The 19718-nt window shown below is 39.8% G+C and overlaps 1 protein-coding gene across 1 annotated transcript in view; it reads left to right on the top strand.

Moving 5' to 3' along the window:
* The window catches only part of LOC129119948 (potassium voltage-gated channel subfamily KQT member 1-like), a 409925-nt gene that overhangs the window by 55239 nt on the left and 334968 nt on the right, over positions 1–19718 (top strand). Inside the window, exons 11-12 of the mRNA XM_054632193.2 lie at positions 16665–16779; positions 18880–18891. Of these exons, the coding sequence (XP_054488168.2) occupies positions 16665–16779; positions 18880–18891 (127 nt within the window). The remainder of the gene's footprint in view (positions 1–16664; positions 16780–18879; positions 18892–19718) is intronic.

Raw genomic sequence — 19718 nt, 5'->3', positions numbered from 1 at the left:
TTAAGGTTGTCTGGGAAAACAGTTTCTGGAACATGAGCTGGAAATCCTTGCAGGTTATCTAGGAGAGGATTTGGTTAAAAGTCTTAGAAGTAAAGACTTCTTAGAAGTAAATCTTTCTACAGGATTGGTGTGTTGGAATTTTATAGATAGCTATTGATACCTGCTTTTAGCTGTATTTTCTGTTAAATAAACCCTTAAAAGCACAGATCAGGATGTGCTACACAGTTTGGTTTTATCTCACTGTGGCCGCTTAAGAATTCCATCTTTTTGCTCAGTTTCATGGAGGTAGCAACAGTCTCACTCCAGTGTGGAAATGGAGCATTGTGGTCTAAAGTGCCAGAAACCAAACTTCAAACTGCAGTAATTTAATTTCAGACTGCAAGGCACGTATCCATGTAATGCAATGGGTGAGAAAAGGGAAACAGGGAGAGGAGGGGATCCCAACCAGCATTTGGACCAGTGGTGGCACACATAGAACTTTATGCTGCAAGCTGTGAGGCTCATTGCAGTTCCCTGGTGGCTGCATGGAAGTGAAGGCATTTTTGAGCCAACATGGAGCTTTTCTACTGAAGGTGAGAACAGGTACTAAGGATAACTTACTGCATTTCTTCCCCCTTTTCTTTTTCCTTTTTTTTTTTTTTTTGGTGTGTGTGTATGTATTGGTTTTGTAAAAAAGCCCAGAACTGTCAGCTTTTGTCCGAAACCCTTTTCCACAAAATAAATTGGTTAGAAGTGAGGATCCAAATGAGGATCTAAGGCAGTGACAAAGCTCCAACACCTCTTGGTAGGCTCTGCTGGAATCCTTGTGTTGGTGTTGAGGCTCATCCCGTGCTGAGGAGGGAGGGCTGAATTCCTGGATTCTGTTACCCATTCTGGGGGTGACCTCGGGCAGACAATTAACTCACTGTGCTTGGGTTGCATCATCTGTTCCATGAATGTAAGTCTTGTCTCTGTCACGGGGATTTTGTGAGGTCCTAATTGTTTATGAAGTGTTTTTAGACTGACACAGCATTACAGAAGTGGAGAATGCAATTAGTCAGTGCAGGATTAAACATGGGCCTGCACGGTTGTTTATCCTCAGCATAAACAAGGAGGAGTGGTAATCAGGAATGGCAGCTTTTGCAAGAAAAGCTAGTATTTGCAGCAAATGTAGTGAATGCTCTGTGGGGAAAATATGATATTATTTAATCTAAAACATAAAACTACTTTTCAGCCACAAAAATTTGGGATTTTTTCTGATGGAAATGACAAAACATTATTGTAGAAGATGAGGGCATCATGTATAAAAATTACAGCCTTTTAAACTGGTTTTACTTGGGTGGTGGAGTAGTACATGCACTTTTACTACTCCTTAAAATATACTTTTCTTCAAAGTGAATTAGTGTCTTGAAAATCATGTATTTTGCTTATTTCTGTTGTATGTCAGCTGGGAATGCTGACAAGATTCTATAATTAGAATCAAAATAAACACTGGTTCTTTGGAGGGGGCTGTGTCCGTATATAATAACCATTAGTTGAAAAATAGAGAAGAAAAGGCTGAGTGTTCCATTTATTTTAGTTTTGCTCCCTGTTGAAGTAGCCAGGTGTAGCCACTTCTAAGCAATTTACTTTGCTTGATGTGTCTCTTTGCACAGCAAGCTCTTTGCAGTCACAGACAGTGCTTGGAAATAATTTTGGTATTAGGCGTGCGTGCTGTTCTTCCCAGATCTCCCCAACCACAGCTCCATGGGAATATTTGCCTTGGAAAGAATTTGGAAGTTCTGTGCTTTGAAAATGCTTCCTTGCCCTGCTCAGCATAAATGCAGGGATGGAAAATCTGACCTGTCAGTTTGCTTAAGGACACACACACACATATACACAATGTCTTTATTTCAGTTTAATCCCATCAGGTGTGAAAAAAACCTCTGAATGTCTGAGGATAAATAGGAGACAAGCCTAAGAAGTAAAGCTTTGTGTCAACCTCTATGCATGGTAAAAAAGTCTTTCTGCCCTGTTTGAAGTGATGGGTTATAAAGGTGATGCCAGTGTTGCATTGAGCCATGGCCTGGTTTAGTGACACCTTAATATTTCTTTAGTTCCACTTTGACTTGCTTCAGGAGACAGCATTGTATGCAGTGAGGGGGCCTGTGATTTAGGATTTACATCACTGGGGTATTTTAAAAGAATATGTGTTTGTTTTTATTTTTGAGCTTTTTCCTTTTAATTTTTATCTGCATAAAATCTGACAGACTGGAGGTGGAGGGAGTTCATTGCTCTGGAGGCTGTTCACAGTCTCTGTAATCATGAAAACTCAGGGGAAAAAGGTGCTGCACCCAGTGTCAGCCAGTTAGAGTCACTCAGAGCTCTGAGGGGATTTTTCATGACTGTGGCAAAAAAGAAAAGCAGCTGCTTGTCATTTGCTTAACCTTGCTCGGGCTGAATTTAATCAGTGGAAAACATCTGGAACTGATTCCCCTTCAATTTTGGAGTGTCCAGTAATCTGCTGTGTACATACAACTGGTGCACCTTTAGCATTGGAATACTTGGCTAAATCATGTTTTGCAATACTGTTATCTTTTGGAAAGAGAAAAGGAAACAACAGTAATTTCCCAATGAGCAAATATTTGCAGTGTTCTGTATAGGTTGCATCGTTGGCTGATTTTGTGCAGCTGTTGTATGAAATCTATTGATCAGAGTTAATAAATTTCCAAGTGAGTAATACTGTTTCTTTGTATTGATTAAAATTGGGCCAAATTCTGAGCTGTTTAGCATTGCTTGACTACAACTGATGAAACACTTTGACCTTGTTGCTTTTTTGACAGAATGCAATGTTAAATTATGAGTAGATTTTGAGGCTGTAAAAAGCTTCAGCCAATTATCTAGGAGTGGGTTTGGTTAAAAGTCATAATCTTTACTGCAGAACTGGGGTGTTGGACTTTTATAGATAGCTATTGATACCTGCTTTTAGCTGAATTTCCTGTTGAATAAAACTCAAGACTGGCTGGGGTAGTAATACTTGATAAAATGGAAACCATTGTTAAATAGCCACTCAGAGGGAGATACATGGAAAAAGAACATGCATTTAAACAATGTTTTGTGTCAACAGTGCATTCCTTCTTTACTAGGGAAGTTGGAAAAACTCAAATTTTTTTTTTTCAAATATCAATCATGTTCACTTGCAGGAGAACATATATTTTTTAATAGAACCACTTTGGAAACAATGAGTAACTGTCTCTGGAAAAATCTCTTTCTTCTTAGTGTTCTACTCAGAGAACTTTGCTGTGAGCATCCCAGGTGACCTGGCCATAATTTCTATGGGAATTTCTCTGGGGTAAAGCCCATAGAAGTGGGGGAGGTTGATGAATTTCTGGGATACCCCTTCCTAGCTCTTTTGCCCCCTTTATTGGGGAGTTCTCCTACTTTCCCTTCCATGCTGATGTGGGTAAAACTCCTTTAGGGCACCTCCTGTTTTGTATTATGGGAAGAATAGAGGTGTGATTGGTTCTACCAAACACAACAGAAAGTAGCCAGCTTGGGAATATAAAGCAGTGCTGATGGCTGTTAAAACAGTGTATTATTTTAATTAGATCCTATTTTTGTCTTTTTCATCTGTAATAGTGATAATCCAGCAATAAAGGAAAAAAAGGCTCCTGGATTTTCTTTCCATCTTCCTTGCTGACATGGACTTAATGTCCCCTGTAAGAGGAGAAGAATATGTTCTTCCCCTTTGGGTAAGGTGAATTATGAGGAGAACATCTGTAATACAATTCTGATAACTAATTCCAGGAATTCTGGCTTGCACACAGCCTTGTCCTGGATCTGCCCCATGAGTATGTAAACTGCAGCCATGGTCTGACCCCTTGGGTCTGTTTGTGTTCCTTTAACTCTTAGACTTTTCTGAGCTCTCAGAACTTGATTCCAGTTGTAAAAAACCCAACAAACTTTAAGCAGCATAATGCCAGTGTTTGCTGCTGGTGGCTTTTTCATCCTGTTTTTGATGGGGTGAATCAGACCATGGCAATGGGATATCCAGAGCTGGTTGTACTAACCCAATTAAGATCCTTTCAGGTCAGGTTGACCTGGGTCTATCCAAGATTAGCTTGTGCTAAATGAGCTGTCCTGGACCAAGGGCAGCCCAAGATAAAGCCTACAAGTTTCTCTTGCTTTTTATGTGAAGGGTTGGCTCCTGTTCCTATAACCTTGTAAAAGACAGAGGACAGAGAGTGTGCACTGGATTTTGGTGTATGCAGGTGTCCAGCAGCTGAAGGCTTTACAGGGGTGAATTTGAAAATCCTGATGAGCAGAAAGCATGCAAAAAAAATACACTCAGACCTGCCTGACCATGATAAAATGTGTTAAATAGGGTCTTGCTTTTCTGGTTTAATTTTTTCTCCTGGAGAAATGGGATCTCTGGAAGTTCTGTGGTTGCGCTGTTTCTTGTGAGGTAAAATCATGTTGATAGCACAGTTAGGTCTGTTCACAGGTGAGATGAGCAAAGTCACTTTTAGCTGCTAGAGATCTACTTGGGTGAGGTCATGATGGCTTTTGTGGGGCTTCTGCCTGGTAAAGACTTCACCTTTCATTATTTGCAGACATCTTCTGAAGCCTCCTTAAAATAGTAAGGGTGTTTTTTGCTGGATAAATTAATTCATTGGTGTCTGCCAGTCTTGGATGTGAATTGGTTAAAGTGGAAAGAGCCTGGGCTGAAATACTTTCTGGACTTCTCTTATAATTGGAGAGTGAGGCAATTTAATTTGGAGTCAGTTAAGGGCCTGATTCAGTAGTAATTTCTAATAAAAAAGTAAATTTGAGCAGGTTTATTGCTAACTTTTTGAAATAATTTAATTCAGAATAAGGCTTCTTAAGGAGCTCTGATGCTCTCTCCTGCTTCCTCTTTCATTTCCACATCTCCCCTCCCAGCACTGAATGGGGTTTTAGTGTGTTGCCATTTCCTAGGGTGCAGTGACACATCCAGAGTCTTCCCTTTCCCTCACTGCATTTAGCTGCTGCTGTGCCTGGGCCAGGCAGTTTTTCTCTGCACCAGATGGAATTGTCAAGGATTTTTCCAATGTTTATCTTGTTAACTTCTCTGACAGCTGTCTGAAGAAGTTGTGCTGGGGGAGATAAGGCATCAAGGAGGAGATTCTGTGCCATGTGCCAGCAAACCCCATCATCATCATCATCACATTTGCAAAACCAGAAATGGGCAGTGCTTTACACCCACCAAGTGTTCCAGCCACCTGTAACTTCCAACCCATTTAAATCTGGCTCTCAGATGGGGAAAGGGCCTTACCCAAATGTGGATAAGGGAACACTAAAGCATTTATAGCAAAGGCAGCTCATAAAGCACCAGTTTGGGGGACATCTGGGAGGTGTCCCCAATACCAAAACATAGTGTTCAGAATAAAGAAATAACTGCACATGAGCATCAGTGCAAAGGAAGGGGGAGGTGGAGAACAACAATAATTTCTCCCTTTTGATCTGAAACCAAATCTCTCATCCTTGGGTGAAACATTTGTGCTGCCAAGGGTCTGAATGGCAGTGAAAATCTTGGGTCTCAATGCTTTGGGCTTGTAATAGGAGTCTTTGTGTTATCCTCCCCAGAGCAGTAATTTACCTCTTGGGCTGTGCCTTTGCCATTTCCAGAGTCTGTAACACCTTTCCCTTGAGAATTTATTTGAATGAAATGAGTTTTGCTTAGATCCTACCTCTCTAGGGCTGTGACATGCTGCTTCACCAGTGTTGCATTTTTTGTCCTGCAGCAATATTAACAGTGTTGGAGGCCACTGCATGAAAATTCCATTCACTGGGCAAGTGAGCATTCAGATCTGCACTAAATCAGTGTAAACAAATTGTGATGTTTTCTGAATGCCATGGGAACAAATTTATTGTGTCAGAAGCCCCATCAAGGATCCTTGGGCACCACCTCAGTCCTGGAAAGGGCAGCCCATAGGGAGTTCTGTGTGAAGCCCAGCACTGTGTGTTTGTCCTGTCATCTGCCCTTCACCTCATCTGGAGACAAGGCAGTGCATGAAACAGTTCTTTGTCCTGGTCTGTTGTTATCTGATATTAGGCCAACCCAGCTGAGGATTTTTCTGTCTCAGCAGTGGTACATACCCTCCTGAGATGGCTTGTACTCTGCATCTGGGTGGCCATGGAATCCTACTACCCCCTAAATACACTTACCAAAAAAAGATAGATGCACATCTGTAATGAATTATCATTCTGTTCACATTTAATAGATGAAGTGAAATGGTTATTTCAAGTCACTACTGAATGATTACTTGAGAAGTCCTAAATATTCATTTTGCTGGACAAAAGCTCAATCTTGAGCAAGCTCTTATTTCAGACACAAATGGATTTGTTGGCTTACTTAAAACAGCAACTTAATTTTCTGTGAGCTATTACAATCTAAAAAGAAAAAATATCCAAATGCTCTAATGAAAGTTATTCTAGAGAAACATTTATTCCAGTTATGATTGTAGTAGATAGTAGCTTGGAACTTACTGCTTGGATTCTCCACCTGAATTACGACACTGAGTGGTACCTGAATCTTTAATGCCACAGAAAGTGGAAGGGAATATTCTGCTAGGGTTTGCCTGCCAACAGATAGCAGAGCATCTTTGGTTGGTCAGTGACACAAAGCAGATGGTCCAAAAAAATTTTCAATTTCTGTTGTATTGGCAATGTGTCTGAAACAATTAATGTTGGATGTTGGTTAGAAAACTAAAGGATTTGGATGGATTAGAAACCAAATGACACTTTTTTGTTGTTGTTGTTAAAATTAAAATGTTTGGTTGGAAATCAAGATGGTGTCATGAAATTGGGTTTTCCCCTGATGGCTCTGTTAGGGTTCAACATCTGTAATGGTGTGTTTATATAGAAATAAAAATTCTGAGTGTGAAAAATATTAAGATTAATAGCACTAAGAATGAGAATTGGGCCATGTTACTTTCACACATAGCAAAGATGATTTTGTGTCTCAGTCCTCAGTAAGGTGGTTTAAAGAAGCTTGAATGGAACCAAAGCCTTGTAATGGGGCTTATGGGGTAAGAAAACACACATCTGTTGTAATTTGTCCAATATCTCTTTTCCCTGAGGATGCTGATCTCAGTCAAGTCACTCCTGAACTTCAGCATTGAAATCTGGTGTTGATGAAACTTCTGCACCCTCTTAGTGCCGGTCCCTTGGAGGAGGGAGAGCAGGGCTTTGTCTCCTGACATCTGTGTGGTTCTCACTGTCACAGAAAAGCCCTGGCTGCTGCCAGAGGTCACCCTCAGTCCCAAGAGCTGCAGGGCACATTCAGATGTATCTCCACAATGGCATCATTAGGTCTCTGACTCAGGGTGTGTTCCACCTCAGGGTTGTCTCTCAGTTTTAAATATCACCATTCCCTTGTCATATGAATTTTTAGATTACTATTGGGAGTGTAGGAGATGTAATAATTCTGGCTCTTCTCAGAATCTGAGTTTCAAAACATTTGAGTTTTAATACTAGCAGCAAAAGTTTAACGATTTCTTTAGACTATTTTTAAGCTCTTTAATTATAAATATTTTCTAATAGAAGTTCTGGATAAGCAGCATGAGGAAGTTGGAATGTGGCATTAATAAATGATGCACATCCCAACTAAGCCCTGAAGTACAGAATTGAAGACCTCATAAATTTCAAATAAAATGTAATCAGTTAATTTGCAGTACTTCTAGGAAAATAACTTATTGTAAGGGGGTTTGTGCTCATAAGATGTTTCAGTTTGAATTCTATCATCTGAAGATCTGTCAGTCAAAATTTTAATTGCATTGGGTACACATAACAATGGCTGCTTTGAATTCTCTTTTTAACAGTTGTAACTTGGACTCTTACTCAAATTACTGCCCTATGTAAAATATCCTCACATTAAAGATTAAAAAAAAATAAGTATTTGCAGCAAATATATTTGAAGTAGGGCATACTCCCATAAAATGTTGTGTCTTTACACCGGGAATATATGAAATAATAATAATAATAAAACTGAAACTTTAGTTAGGAATAGTTTTCATTTAGTGCAGTCAACAGCTGTGGATTATTTTGTTGAAATTGTTTTGAGCTTAAGGACAAACATGGAAATTATTTCCTCTGCTAGTAAGATTTACTTTAATTTACAGATTTTTTTTTTTCAGTGTGGAACAGGCAGGTTGGTAACAATATTGAATTGTTGAGTTGTCTGTATTGAATTCACGATTAACACTAGTAAATAGGGAAATTTTTCTACAAGGTTTCAATTGTGGGAGAGCAAGAACTGCACAAGACCAGCAAATAATTGTGGTATATTTCATTGTAATTACAGTAACTGGGTTTTGTGTTCTTGTGAGTCAAAACATTGACAACAATTCAGAAGATGTTTCTGGTTTTACTCTCACTGCAGTTTGTATGCTTTGACCATTAACAGTCATGAAAAATAAAAATGTTTTCAGACTGGTTTATTTTCTTTAATAGCCACACTAAAACTGTACTTCCTTGTTAAAATAAACACTTTTACTATAATGGCAGTTCTGAATCCCATAATGGAATGTAACTCTATATATTTATATTACATGATACATTCCCTATGTATAATTCTAAGAGTTTGTATGTGTTAAGAGCTCTCCCTGCAGAGCTAACAAGCTGCCAAATTACATTTCACTGACTATTAATTGTTTCAGTTTAAGGTCAAGTTCTTCTTGTCCTTAAAAAAAAAAAAAAAAGGCAAGCAGTAAAGAAGGATCACTTTGAAAGCTATTTTTGTCTTATTTTTCTTCACTGTCATTGCGGTACATTTTGTTCTTCAGAATAACTGAATGAACAGTCAAGTATTTCCAGCCTTAAAAAGTTAAATGCATCAAGATTGGTGACTTGAATTTGGTCTTGGAGAGCTGATCTCTGAATATATTCACAAGGTGTAGATGGTATCTCCAGCTCAAAAACATGTTAAAAGTACTTGTGGGCACAAGGATCGTGTCAGATAAGCAAAAGAAACAGGTTAAGTCTTAAGAGACTAAAGAAATGCTTGCCAAAATAGTTTGCTGTAGAATATTGAAAAACTTTGCTCTCTTGGCATCATTTGAATATAACTTGTCCAGTTAGATGCTTTCCCAAAGGTGTCCTGGTCACATCCCCCATGGACCAGCTATGGCAGTGTTTGGGTCTCAGGAGATCATGAAAAGAAGCTCATTTCTGTGTTTTTCCTGCTGTCATAATCCTTCTGCTGCAGCTGTGAGGCACAACTTAATAGCTATTAATATATCTACAATTTAATAGCTATTAATTATTATATTGTGGTATTCACATGCTCTTTGAAGAGAGAGACACATAATTCTCTCTCCCAGGGTTTTTCCTGGGAAAGGCAGTGAGAAAGCTGAGAGAGAAGAGAAAACAATATTTATCTCTACTTGCTGTGCCTGTTGTTTGGCACATGTGGAGTGTGTTATGGAGATTGTTTACCAAAAGGGATTGATAATTGGACTCTGCTGATGGTTGTTTGGCCTGATTGACCAATTAGGTCAAAGCTGTGCTGTGACTGTCTGGTAAGGGTCATGGGTTTTTCTGTAGCATAGTTTTAGTATAGAGTGTAGTGTAGTATATAATAGAGTATAGCTTAATAAAGCAATTGCTCAGCCTTCTGAAATCATTGGAGTCATTGCACGTTATTCTCTGGCTGGGGGTCATCCTGCATCAATAATATATCTACTGTGCAATTCACTCTGTGGGTATCTCTGATGCTTCCCTTCCCCAGCCAACAGGGAAAATTTGTTTTCCAACCCCTTTGCCAGACCTTACCCACTCATACCCTCCACATCACCCACACAGACTTGAAGGAGTTTGGAAGTCCACTTTTTTTGTGTATCTTTTGAAGAAAAATCTTTCATAAGGAGAAAAAGGCAATACTTTTTTTCAGGAACAGAGCCAAGGAGAGATGAAATGTTGAAGTCGACCCTGTATTTTAAGAGATGGGGTATTTCTGTGATTTGGGTTGAGAATGAGAAACTGCTGTAGGATTCAGTTGCAGGCTGCCTGTTTGCCTGTCTTCTTTGTTTTGGAGCCTTTCCAAGCCAAACCATGATTTTGTAGTGCATGCTGGTCAAGACTTTGAATATTATTGCATGGTTGTAGATTGTAAGTGGTGCAACTGCCTGGATGCTTCTCCCTGTTAAAGGAGAAAGGGCTAGGATGAGGCATTTCAGGAGTCAATGGAACTCTTGCCAGCCACGGATCTTTTCCCATGCACATGGAAATACCCTTAAAGCCTCTACTTCTTACAACAAAACTTTTGCCTTCCATCTTACTCAGCTGAACAGGCTAGAAGGTCCCAAATGCTTTGGATTGGAAGGGACCTTAAAGATCATCCTATTCCAGCCCTGCCATGGACAGAGACACCTTTGACTAGCCCAGAATGCTCCAAGCCTCATCCCTTTTATTGAGAGTCATTCCCATGAAAAAAACAAAAAACCAATCATGGGTATAATGCAGAAATACAAAAGTTAAAAGTATCTAGACTGGTAGCTTTGGTTCAATGTTTTTATGAATGCTTTTATCACAGGACTTTTATCACAGGACAGGACATGTCAATAGGCATTTAAAAAGGTTTTTCAGATTAAATTGGCAAGGAAAATCTGTGCTTGCTGGGTCTGAAAGGGGCCAGGCTGAGCCTAGTGAAGATCATGCCTGGGTATTTGAACAGACAGTGAGGGGCACCAGCACTGCAGGACTGCTCCACTCATCTCCAGTTCCCTTCTGACAGGTCCCATCTGTGCAGGATCCTTGCAGCTCTTTGTGCACTTGGTCCCTGACCACTTTTTGAGGCTGTCAACAAATCTGCTTGTCAGAGAGTGCCAAGCATTGCACAGCCTCAGCAGAATGGTCACTTGCTTGCTCTTCAAGTTATTCCATGCAGAATATTCAGCTGGATGTTTTAGGCTGACATGCTGCATTTAAAGAAGTTGATTGTGAAATATCTCTTTAAAGTAGGCATATTTATGATGCTGTAGAAAATGTTTGGAGTTTGTTGGGGGTTTTTTGTTTGGTTTGTAGTTTGTGGGTTTTTTCCTGTTGTTTTTTTTTGGGGGGGGGGTTGAATTTTTTTTTGTGTGGGTGTTTTTTGGTTGCATGGTTTTCTTTTCCTCTCCCTTTTCCTCCTCTCCTTTTTCCTCCTCTCCCTTTTCCTCTTTTTACCTTTTTTTTCTGTGTGTTACATCCTTCTGTGCCTGGTCTGAAAAGGATGTTGGGGCAGCTGGGTAGATAACACATCCTCATGTGCTTTCAAGAGTGTGTTCAATTGTTTCTCTCTGCCTGTTATCCAGCACTACATGCATTTTTCCAGTGCTACATGCCCTTGTGATTTTCAGTAATGTGTTGGTATTCATTTACATCCCTGTGCTGTCCCATCAGCCCTGTAATGAGTGATTGAGTTCCAGGGGCTCTAAGGCAGTGTGTAATTTGGCCTGCAGGCTTATCTAAACAGAAGAATGTACAACAAATAAAGGCAGCATTAGTGCATTTTGAGTGCTGATTGTTTCAAATCAGATACACAGGAAACCAGATGTTGAAGTTTATCTAAAACACTTGCAGCCCAGTCTGTAACTACAGCAGGAAGAGTGCTCAGCACTTTTTGCATGGAGTTAGCAATGTGTCTGCAGCAAATACAAATTTATTCTTATTCCTCAATTCAGCTTTTCAGATGTTCTTTTATCTCTGTTCTCCTTGCAAACCACTGCTTAATTAATTTTGGTGTGATTCTGCAGATGTTTTGTGGGCAAAATGCAATTCTTGTGCATTGTCCTGAATTTAAATCAGCCACATCTTGAATGATGATAATAAATTTAGCTGCCTAAAATTAGGTACAGTAAGTAGCCTGGGCTTTTTTAACTGTACTTGTAGCTCTAAGAGTTGTGTATGGGACAGTGTGAGTATGTGGCATTTGCAGATGGCTAACATTTGAGTGTGTGGTAAGGATGTAAAATCACAGCTTCAGATGCTCAGATTTGTAACAGTTTTACATAAAATTAAAGTAAAAATGTCTTTATTTGGAGTAGTACTGAGTGCACTCCTGACACTACTGTAGCTTCACACTGTAATGAAGAAAAGCTCTTATAATTCTGGTAAAAATTCATGCTAATTATGTTTTACTGTATTATTCCAACATGACTCCTCAGAGGAGCTTGAATGCCATTTGCCTGCTGAGATGAATGATACCAAAAGCAAGTTGAAGAGGTTTTTAAAAGCAGGCTGGTGTTGAGGTGTCAGACACTTCCAGGCCTCTGGGCTTTCATTAGCTGTTGACTTTCCTTTATTCTTCTGAGGAAAATGAAGATTTGGAGATGTCCCAGTCTCAGCCCCAAACCAGTTTGCCTCTGTACAGCTTTACAAATACAATATTTTTAGTGAGGTGACACTAGTTTCTGACACAGGAAAGTAGACAAGACTTGGCAGTGTGATCTCACAGGCTATTCATCCCTGCAGATAAAGGAAGCATGGTTATCCCAGGGATTTTCTGTCAAGGTGCAGCCTTACAGGTGAAATTAAATCATATGTTTATGTCCTCTGTACTGATGGTACTGAGTAGAGCAGCCTGGCATTATGAGAGAGGGTTTTATCTGCTTCTGATCTGAAAGGGATGAGGAGACAGTGGCACTGAAGGATCAGAGACCTCCTTTTATTTCTCCTTCTTTATCTGAGAAGAGGATAGTGCAACATCCTCCTTGTTATTCTGTCCTGCTGTTGATAGGCATTGGCTGTTTAGGAATGACCACAATTGTGCAGCCATGTTTTCTGTTGCATTTCTAGTTTGGGAGCTTGCCTTTTCCCCATAATACAAAGTCAGAAGTCAGTGGAATACAGATAAGGACTCTAAGGTTAGATAAAGCCAAACAGCATTACAAAAATACCTTTTTTGTAATGTTTTGATGTGTTTATTTTATGACTTCACCATTTTAGAAATTAGAAGTATATGAAACTTAACTTTCTTTTTTGCTGTTTGATTTAATCAGTTGCTCTGTTTTTGGGCTTCCTGGGTTTGTGGCATCACTGGAGTTTGTTGTAGTGTGCTAGATACTACTCTGTATTTTCCAATTGCTGCTTCTAACTCTTCATGCTTATAAAATATTGTATATTTTATGATGAAACTAGTACAGCTTCTTCATACTTTGAGTAGTAACACATGGAAGGGAGGGATGACTTCTCTTTTTTCCCTCTTCATATTTCCTTGCCTCCTCTGCTTAGTACTCTGCAGCATCAAATGTAGGGCATTAATTCCCATAAAGTCAGTTTGGACAAGGAAATCTTATGAAAATAAATATAGAGAGGGAAGACAGAGTTATTCTGGCTTGAGCTGCAGCTGCTACAAACTACCATCTGTAGTAGCTGGACCTTACAAATTTGAGTTTTATTTCTGGAAAACATCACTGCCGTGTGTTGAATGTATCACAATGCTCCACATTTCTTCAAAGTGAAAGCACCATCATGAATGATTATTATGAATTACTTTATTGCTCAGGAGCTTATGGCTTATTGACATTAAAAAAGAAATTGTCCCTTTTAGTGTGATTTTTTGGGAATTTTGATTTATGACTGAACGTTGCTGTCTAAATGAGTTTTGGAAGTTCGAGGAAAGTGAGTTAACTGCAAAAACTGAGTTGGTTCCAGAATGAATGTTTTGAATAAGAAAATAACTGCTCACAATTCTGACAGTTACTTAAAGGACAGAAAATATTTAGAAATACCATGTATTACATGCATTTACCATTAGCATTCATTTAGGGACCAGAACACATTATTCTTGTGTTAATATTTTAAAGCAGAAACACATAAAATGAATGAGTTCTAAAAACATAGAGGGAAATCAGTATTAAACAACTTCTTTAGGGTTGCATAGATAAAACAAGTATTCTCTGGTGATAGCTTTAATACTTCCCAAAACTAATACTTTGAATTGAGTCAAGTGGGTCTGAGAGTAGTAGGGAACCTCAAAATTTCACCACCCAAATATGATGAGCCTCAGAGCTGTGATTTCTGCTTTATCTTGATATATTAGAGCAGCACCTCTGTGAGCAGCTCTTTTTTTCTCTTAATACTTTTGAGATAATTCTAGTCTGCAACCAAAATGGCAAAAATGGTTCTATCCATGGATCTAACCATGGGAGGGCAGAGGGGAAGCAGTGAGGCAACCTCCGAGACGTGACCCAAATACTTAATTTTGTGGAGTTAAGTACACGAGTTCCATACAGCTGATAAAATCTACTACAGAGTATGTGTTACACAACTCCTGTTTGTGTGGAATTCATAATCACATCATTGTCTTCTCCCAAATGCTAGCAGGAATGAAATGTGCCCTCCCTGGGGAACGAGACTGCCGCAGATAATCACAGCAGTCCCCACCAAAGGGAAAATTTGGGTGCTTTTGCCTTATGTAAAGGCACAACAGGAGTTTGTCCTGCTTGTGTGGGTAACCAAGCAGAGGCTCTTAAATCCCAGGATGAGTTTCCCCATATCCCAGCAGGAGGTCCCTGGTCAGAGGGCAGGCTCCAGGTGCACCTGCAGGAACAGCAGAGCTGCTGAGCACAGCACATGGGAGTGGTGAGGATGAGGAGGTTTGGACTCTGGCTCCTGCTCTCATCCACCCTTGCTCAGAACCAACGTGTTGTGGGGCACATTGCAGTAGGGAAAACTTCTCAGAAAAGGAGCTAGCAAGCCAAATGTGAACAGTTAAGGTTTTCTGGGTTCTTTAGGAGTGCCTGGATGCAGATTGCAAACTCTTTAGGAGTGCCTGGATGCACACCACAAACAGCGGTGTGATGAGCCACAGAGGAGTTGGATAAAGCAGTAACAGACCAAACCCCTAGAACAACAGGACTAAAATGTAATCCTATCACTTCTCATGGCAGATGCATTGCAATAACTTTAGGATCTATGCAGTGCTATGAAGGAGGCAAACTGCCATGAGTTAACTAGACCCTGCTCTGACCCTTTCAGCAGTTCACTGTGGAGTAGGAATTGATAGCAATGCAGAGTTTTCCTGTTCATCTGATGTGCCTTATATGGGCACAGTGATTTAGCTCTGCCTTGGCCCAATCCCAAGTTTTGCTAAGTTCCTATGAGGAAAACCTTACTGTAGCTGAAGCCAAAGCTCCCCCAGTTGAATTTTGCAGATGTGATCATGTGCTGTGGTACTTGCTCAGAGATTGGTGCTTTCCAAAGCCGTACTTCAAATATGGGATCTGTGTGTTTCAAGACTTTGTCTGGCAAAGTAGGAGGCCACATAGTTCTCTTACAGGGAAAATGTCTATCAGAACAAATGCAGAACTGGCAGATCTCACAAAATAAAGCTCCTCTAGAACAGCCAAAGTGTTTCAGTAGTGCTGGGAGAGGACAGAAGTTCATGCTTTTAGGTATTAAAGGTTTCCCCTGGAAACACACAGTTGTGATTTAATGCAGCAGAGGTAAACAAAATAGCTTTATCATTTTATGTTCTTTGTCAGTGTTCAGTTACACTATTTGATAATTCTTTTCCATGGACTTCATTTTCATTCCTTGCTATTTGGGTTATGGCTCTTCCAATAGTGAGCTCTGGTGTTGTGGCCTTGAATTTGAATGAAATCCAGCTAAAGTGTTGTTCTGGAATTAACTAGAGAATTCAGCAATTTAATTTTCTAGGAGGCAAGGTTTCTTATTTCTGTAACGTGGGTTGTTATCACAGCATCTACCAGTGACACTATTTAGTCTTGTCTTGTTATGATGCTTAATTTTAGTGATTCACTCACACACACTTTTTTTTGCCTCCCTTGAATTTGCATGTGTCCTCCTATCCATTTTCCAAGTTAGACTCTGTCAGCTCATGTGCTGTGCTTCCAAGGATGATCAGAATTCAAATTTATAGGTAGCTTCCTTAGAAACTGTTAGATCACCAGGAATCATGAATGAAATTGCTTTTAGATCAGAGCAACTTAAGCTAGATACACTTTATAGCTTTTGAACCAAGGTAATGCAGAAAAAGATAAGGAAGAGAACTTGCAGCAGAAATAGCTTTTGAATATTGATGCATCTGAACTTAGGTACGTCTACACCACACATACATGATGATGTCAGTCCTGTATTGGATGGAAATCTTTAGAAAACATTGGATTTTACCACTTGCAGGGCTAGCTGCACTTCTCTGATCTTTGTAGTGTCTTAGTGAACGCCTCCATTAGTTGGCCATTGTATGTTTTCCAAACCTGTAATGAAATTTGTACCTTTGTAATGCTTGGAACATGAGCTAAACTGCAGCATGCAGAATCCACCATGGTTATCCTGCAAAGCCAACTGCAGCCAGCCACCTGAGGGTTCGTGGGAGAAATTTGGAACACTGGTGGCTATAGTGACCAGAGAGCACTTTGGTTTCGAGTATTCTGTTTGTGTGATAATAGCATTTGAAATAGTAGTTTTAGGTATTAAAGGTTTAAGGTATTAAAGCATACATACCAAATGGTGTTGAGTGTGGAAATGGGAATCTGATAGTTTCTATTGTCCTGCCCACATCTGTATTGCAGAGGTGATTAATTTCTGTTCATGGGAGATAGCCCTCAAGAATACAAACCTTTCCTGAAACAGGTTCCTTGTGTTTGACCTATCTGTGGGCTGTGGCAAGAGCTTGTAGATTGTAGATAATGTATGGTGGTCTCTTTGCATCCTCTGTGCAGTGAGAAGATGCTTGGAAGGGCACACCCCAGACATGTCCCGGGCCAGCAGCTTCACTGACGACATTGACCTGGTACCCGAGGAGTCCCCACTGCCAGCGGCATCCGACGTGGCACAGTGAGTGAGCAGCAGCTCTTAACTGATCCCTTGAATGCTCATTAACAATGAGGGACACCTGTCACTGAGCAAGAGCTGTGCTTTGGCTGGTTGGCTGCACTTGAAGTGATTGTGGGTTTGATCTTGTTTAACTAAAAATGAACATTTCCTAGTTTAGCCTGAAGTTTGGTGGAAGTAGCCAGATGCTTGGAAAAGCAGCACTGCTCTGTGGTGGGTGGCTTGCAGCTTGGTGTATTTGTTTTCCCACTTTTTAAGGCAGCTGAAACTGTTCCTGAGAGCTGTGAGCTTTACAAACAGCTTTGTACTTGTAGACTGCCCCATCAGGTTAAGCTCTAAAGCAGTCCTAATAGAAATTGATTGGACACCTTAATGAAATAGTCATTTATAGACACAGCCCGAAAATAGAAAGGCTACCTCATGTAGTATTTTTATAAAGCAGGCACACTTTTAAGGAAATTATGTTCCACAAATATGAAAGTGAAGTTATTGTCCAGGACAGAAAATCCCCATCAGGGAATTCACTGCGATTGTTGAGTTGTTGCTTTTTCTTCATTTAGCAAATATTTCTGGAAATGAAAATAATCATGCAGGACAGCTTTATATTGTGTTTTATTAGGATCTTGAGTAACCTTCATGCTTTTGTCCTTTGTAAAATACATGTCCTGTTTTGGGCATGCGGATTCTGGAGTAAATTTCAAATGTAAACCAAAGCATTAAAACACAGAGGAAGGCCTGGATGGACCAGAACATCCAGGTGCCATAACAATGTTTTACCTCCCATCAGAAACTGACACAAATAATGCTGGTGAGGAGATCTCCTGAGTTAGCAGGCTCATGAAGGTCTAGCTGATATTTGGATGTTATGGAAATGTTGGTGGAGAACTCACCTGAGATCACTCTTGAGGGAGAACATCTGGGCTTGTCACTGGAAAAACCCTTTATCTGGAGTTAAAAAAAAAAAAACAAAATTGCTTGCCTTCAGATAGGGAAAAATATCCACAGTGGTGTTCAGGATGAATTTGAAAGCAATGTGATGCCATTTAAGAGGGGTTTTGTGTGTGATTGCCTATAAGAGGGTTTCTTTCACATCCTGTGTTCACTTTCTGTCCAAGGAACTCATACAGATGATGTGTCTGCTACATCTGCAGTAACTGTACTGTGCTTTCATATGGCATATCCTGGTCCTTGTACTTCCCCTACATGTCATATCGGCCTTGCTTTCAAACCAGAGAATTCTCAATTGTTCTATCAAATTGGTCTTTTTTCTTCTTTTTATTCAGCACAGTGCAAGCAAAGGGTTTGGCATTTGAGGAGAAAAAGCCCTCAGATCCAATCTTATTTCTACTGTTTAGTGCATGAAGAATGGTGGGATTGTAAATTACTTTTTGTGGTGAAAACTGTACCTGCAGTTTTAGCTCCTCTTGGTTTTTTAAATGCATTTCTCCCTTGTGTGGAAAATAAGGAGTAGCAGAAAGATAATCAAGTGCACAAATGAAAAAAAGGAATTAATATATGGGGATATTTTAAGTACTGTGCTACACAGTTTAAAGTCATATATACAAAATCATTAATTGCTCTTGCTCTAGATGTCAGGTGCATAGAAACAGAATGATCTTGCAACTGAAATTGCTAAATGAAGGATTTTTACATTCCAAGTACCACAATAAAAAACATATCTATAAATTATAGCTTCTAAATACTAGTAAGAAACTTCAAATGTATAGAAAACATAAGGTCAGAAGTTATAAAGGTGCCATGTAAGAACAAAGTCAAAACATCATTTCATTTAGTTTTCTGCTTCTAAACTGAACATAGCAGTTTTCATCTCTATCACTGATCATCTCATTTCCTATGCCTGCATTTTTACCTAGTAGGATGAATTCATTTTAGAGTCAAAGGGATTCTTGAGCAGAAATGTGTAGTGTCTCCTTCTTTAAACTGTGAACTTTATGAGAGAAGCACAGAAAGTGTTGTATTTATGGATCCAGGTTTAAACTCCCAATTTCAATGCAAACAGTAAGATATTAACACTGTATTTTCCTGACACACACATCAATTATAGATATACTCAGTGTAATTATTTGTCTTGTCTTTTGGCAGAAGTGTAAGCAGGTAAGTCTTGGTGTGTTCTGCACTTGCTTTGGTGTGTGAGCTTTCCAAAGCAGCATGGCTTCTGCTTTTCACTCAATTAGGCCAACAAACCTTCATCCTAGAGTCATAAAAGCAGTCAATGATAAAACAAAAACACTTCCAAAAGTAAAATTCAGCCAAAAGGGAGTGTGGGGGTGTGTATGTATATATGAACACACAGTCAGCCTTCCCAACTTGCAGAATAAGTGAAAACTTGGCTTGCACATATCAGTTCATGCCAGGATCCCACAATGATGACAGTTTCACGTGAGGCACTTTGCAAACTCGAGTTTGACTTTGTGGAGCTGCCAAAAGCTAAAGTTTTGTTTGCTTCAGCAAGTGTTTTAAGCTACAAAATCAATCCTGCAGTAAACCTTTGTTTCAAAGTCTGCAATTGGTCATTTTTCAGCTTCCTGTGTTGATAAACATGGTGCCAGGTCTACAGCGGTAATGTTTTGAGGGTTGTTTTCTATAATGTGAACAATAGATGCTCATCAAGTCTGCTGTGCTGCATGGATGACAGCAGAGATGCTCTCTGGTGACATAAGCTTTGCTTCAGGCCACATGCTCTTGATAATTCCCTCCAGTGTGTGAGGAGGGCAAATGATATCCCAGGAAAACAGATTTCTTACCCCTGAGCCTCATTGCCTTAGACAAGGCTCTGTCACATCAATGTGCACGTGTGTAGCAGATTCACATCGCAGTAACTCAGGTGGGTTTTGGCAAGCAAGCACCAGGCTGCTTGAAAACTGCTGATATTGTTGTTTAAGGTGGTATTTGACTGAAAGCAAACCAGTTCAATGTAATGC

This window comes from Agelaius phoeniceus, chromosome 5, assembly GCF_051311805.1.
Source record: "Agelaius phoeniceus isolate bAgePho1 chromosome 5, bAgePho1.hap1, whole genome shotgun sequence".
In the NCBI taxonomy this organism is placed as follows: domain Eukaryota; kingdom Metazoa; phylum Chordata; class Aves; order Passeriformes; family Icteridae; genus Agelaius; species Agelaius phoeniceus.
The sequence above is the reverse complement of the archived record's forward strand: the minus strand, read 5'-3'. Positions and strand labels throughout refer to the sequence as shown.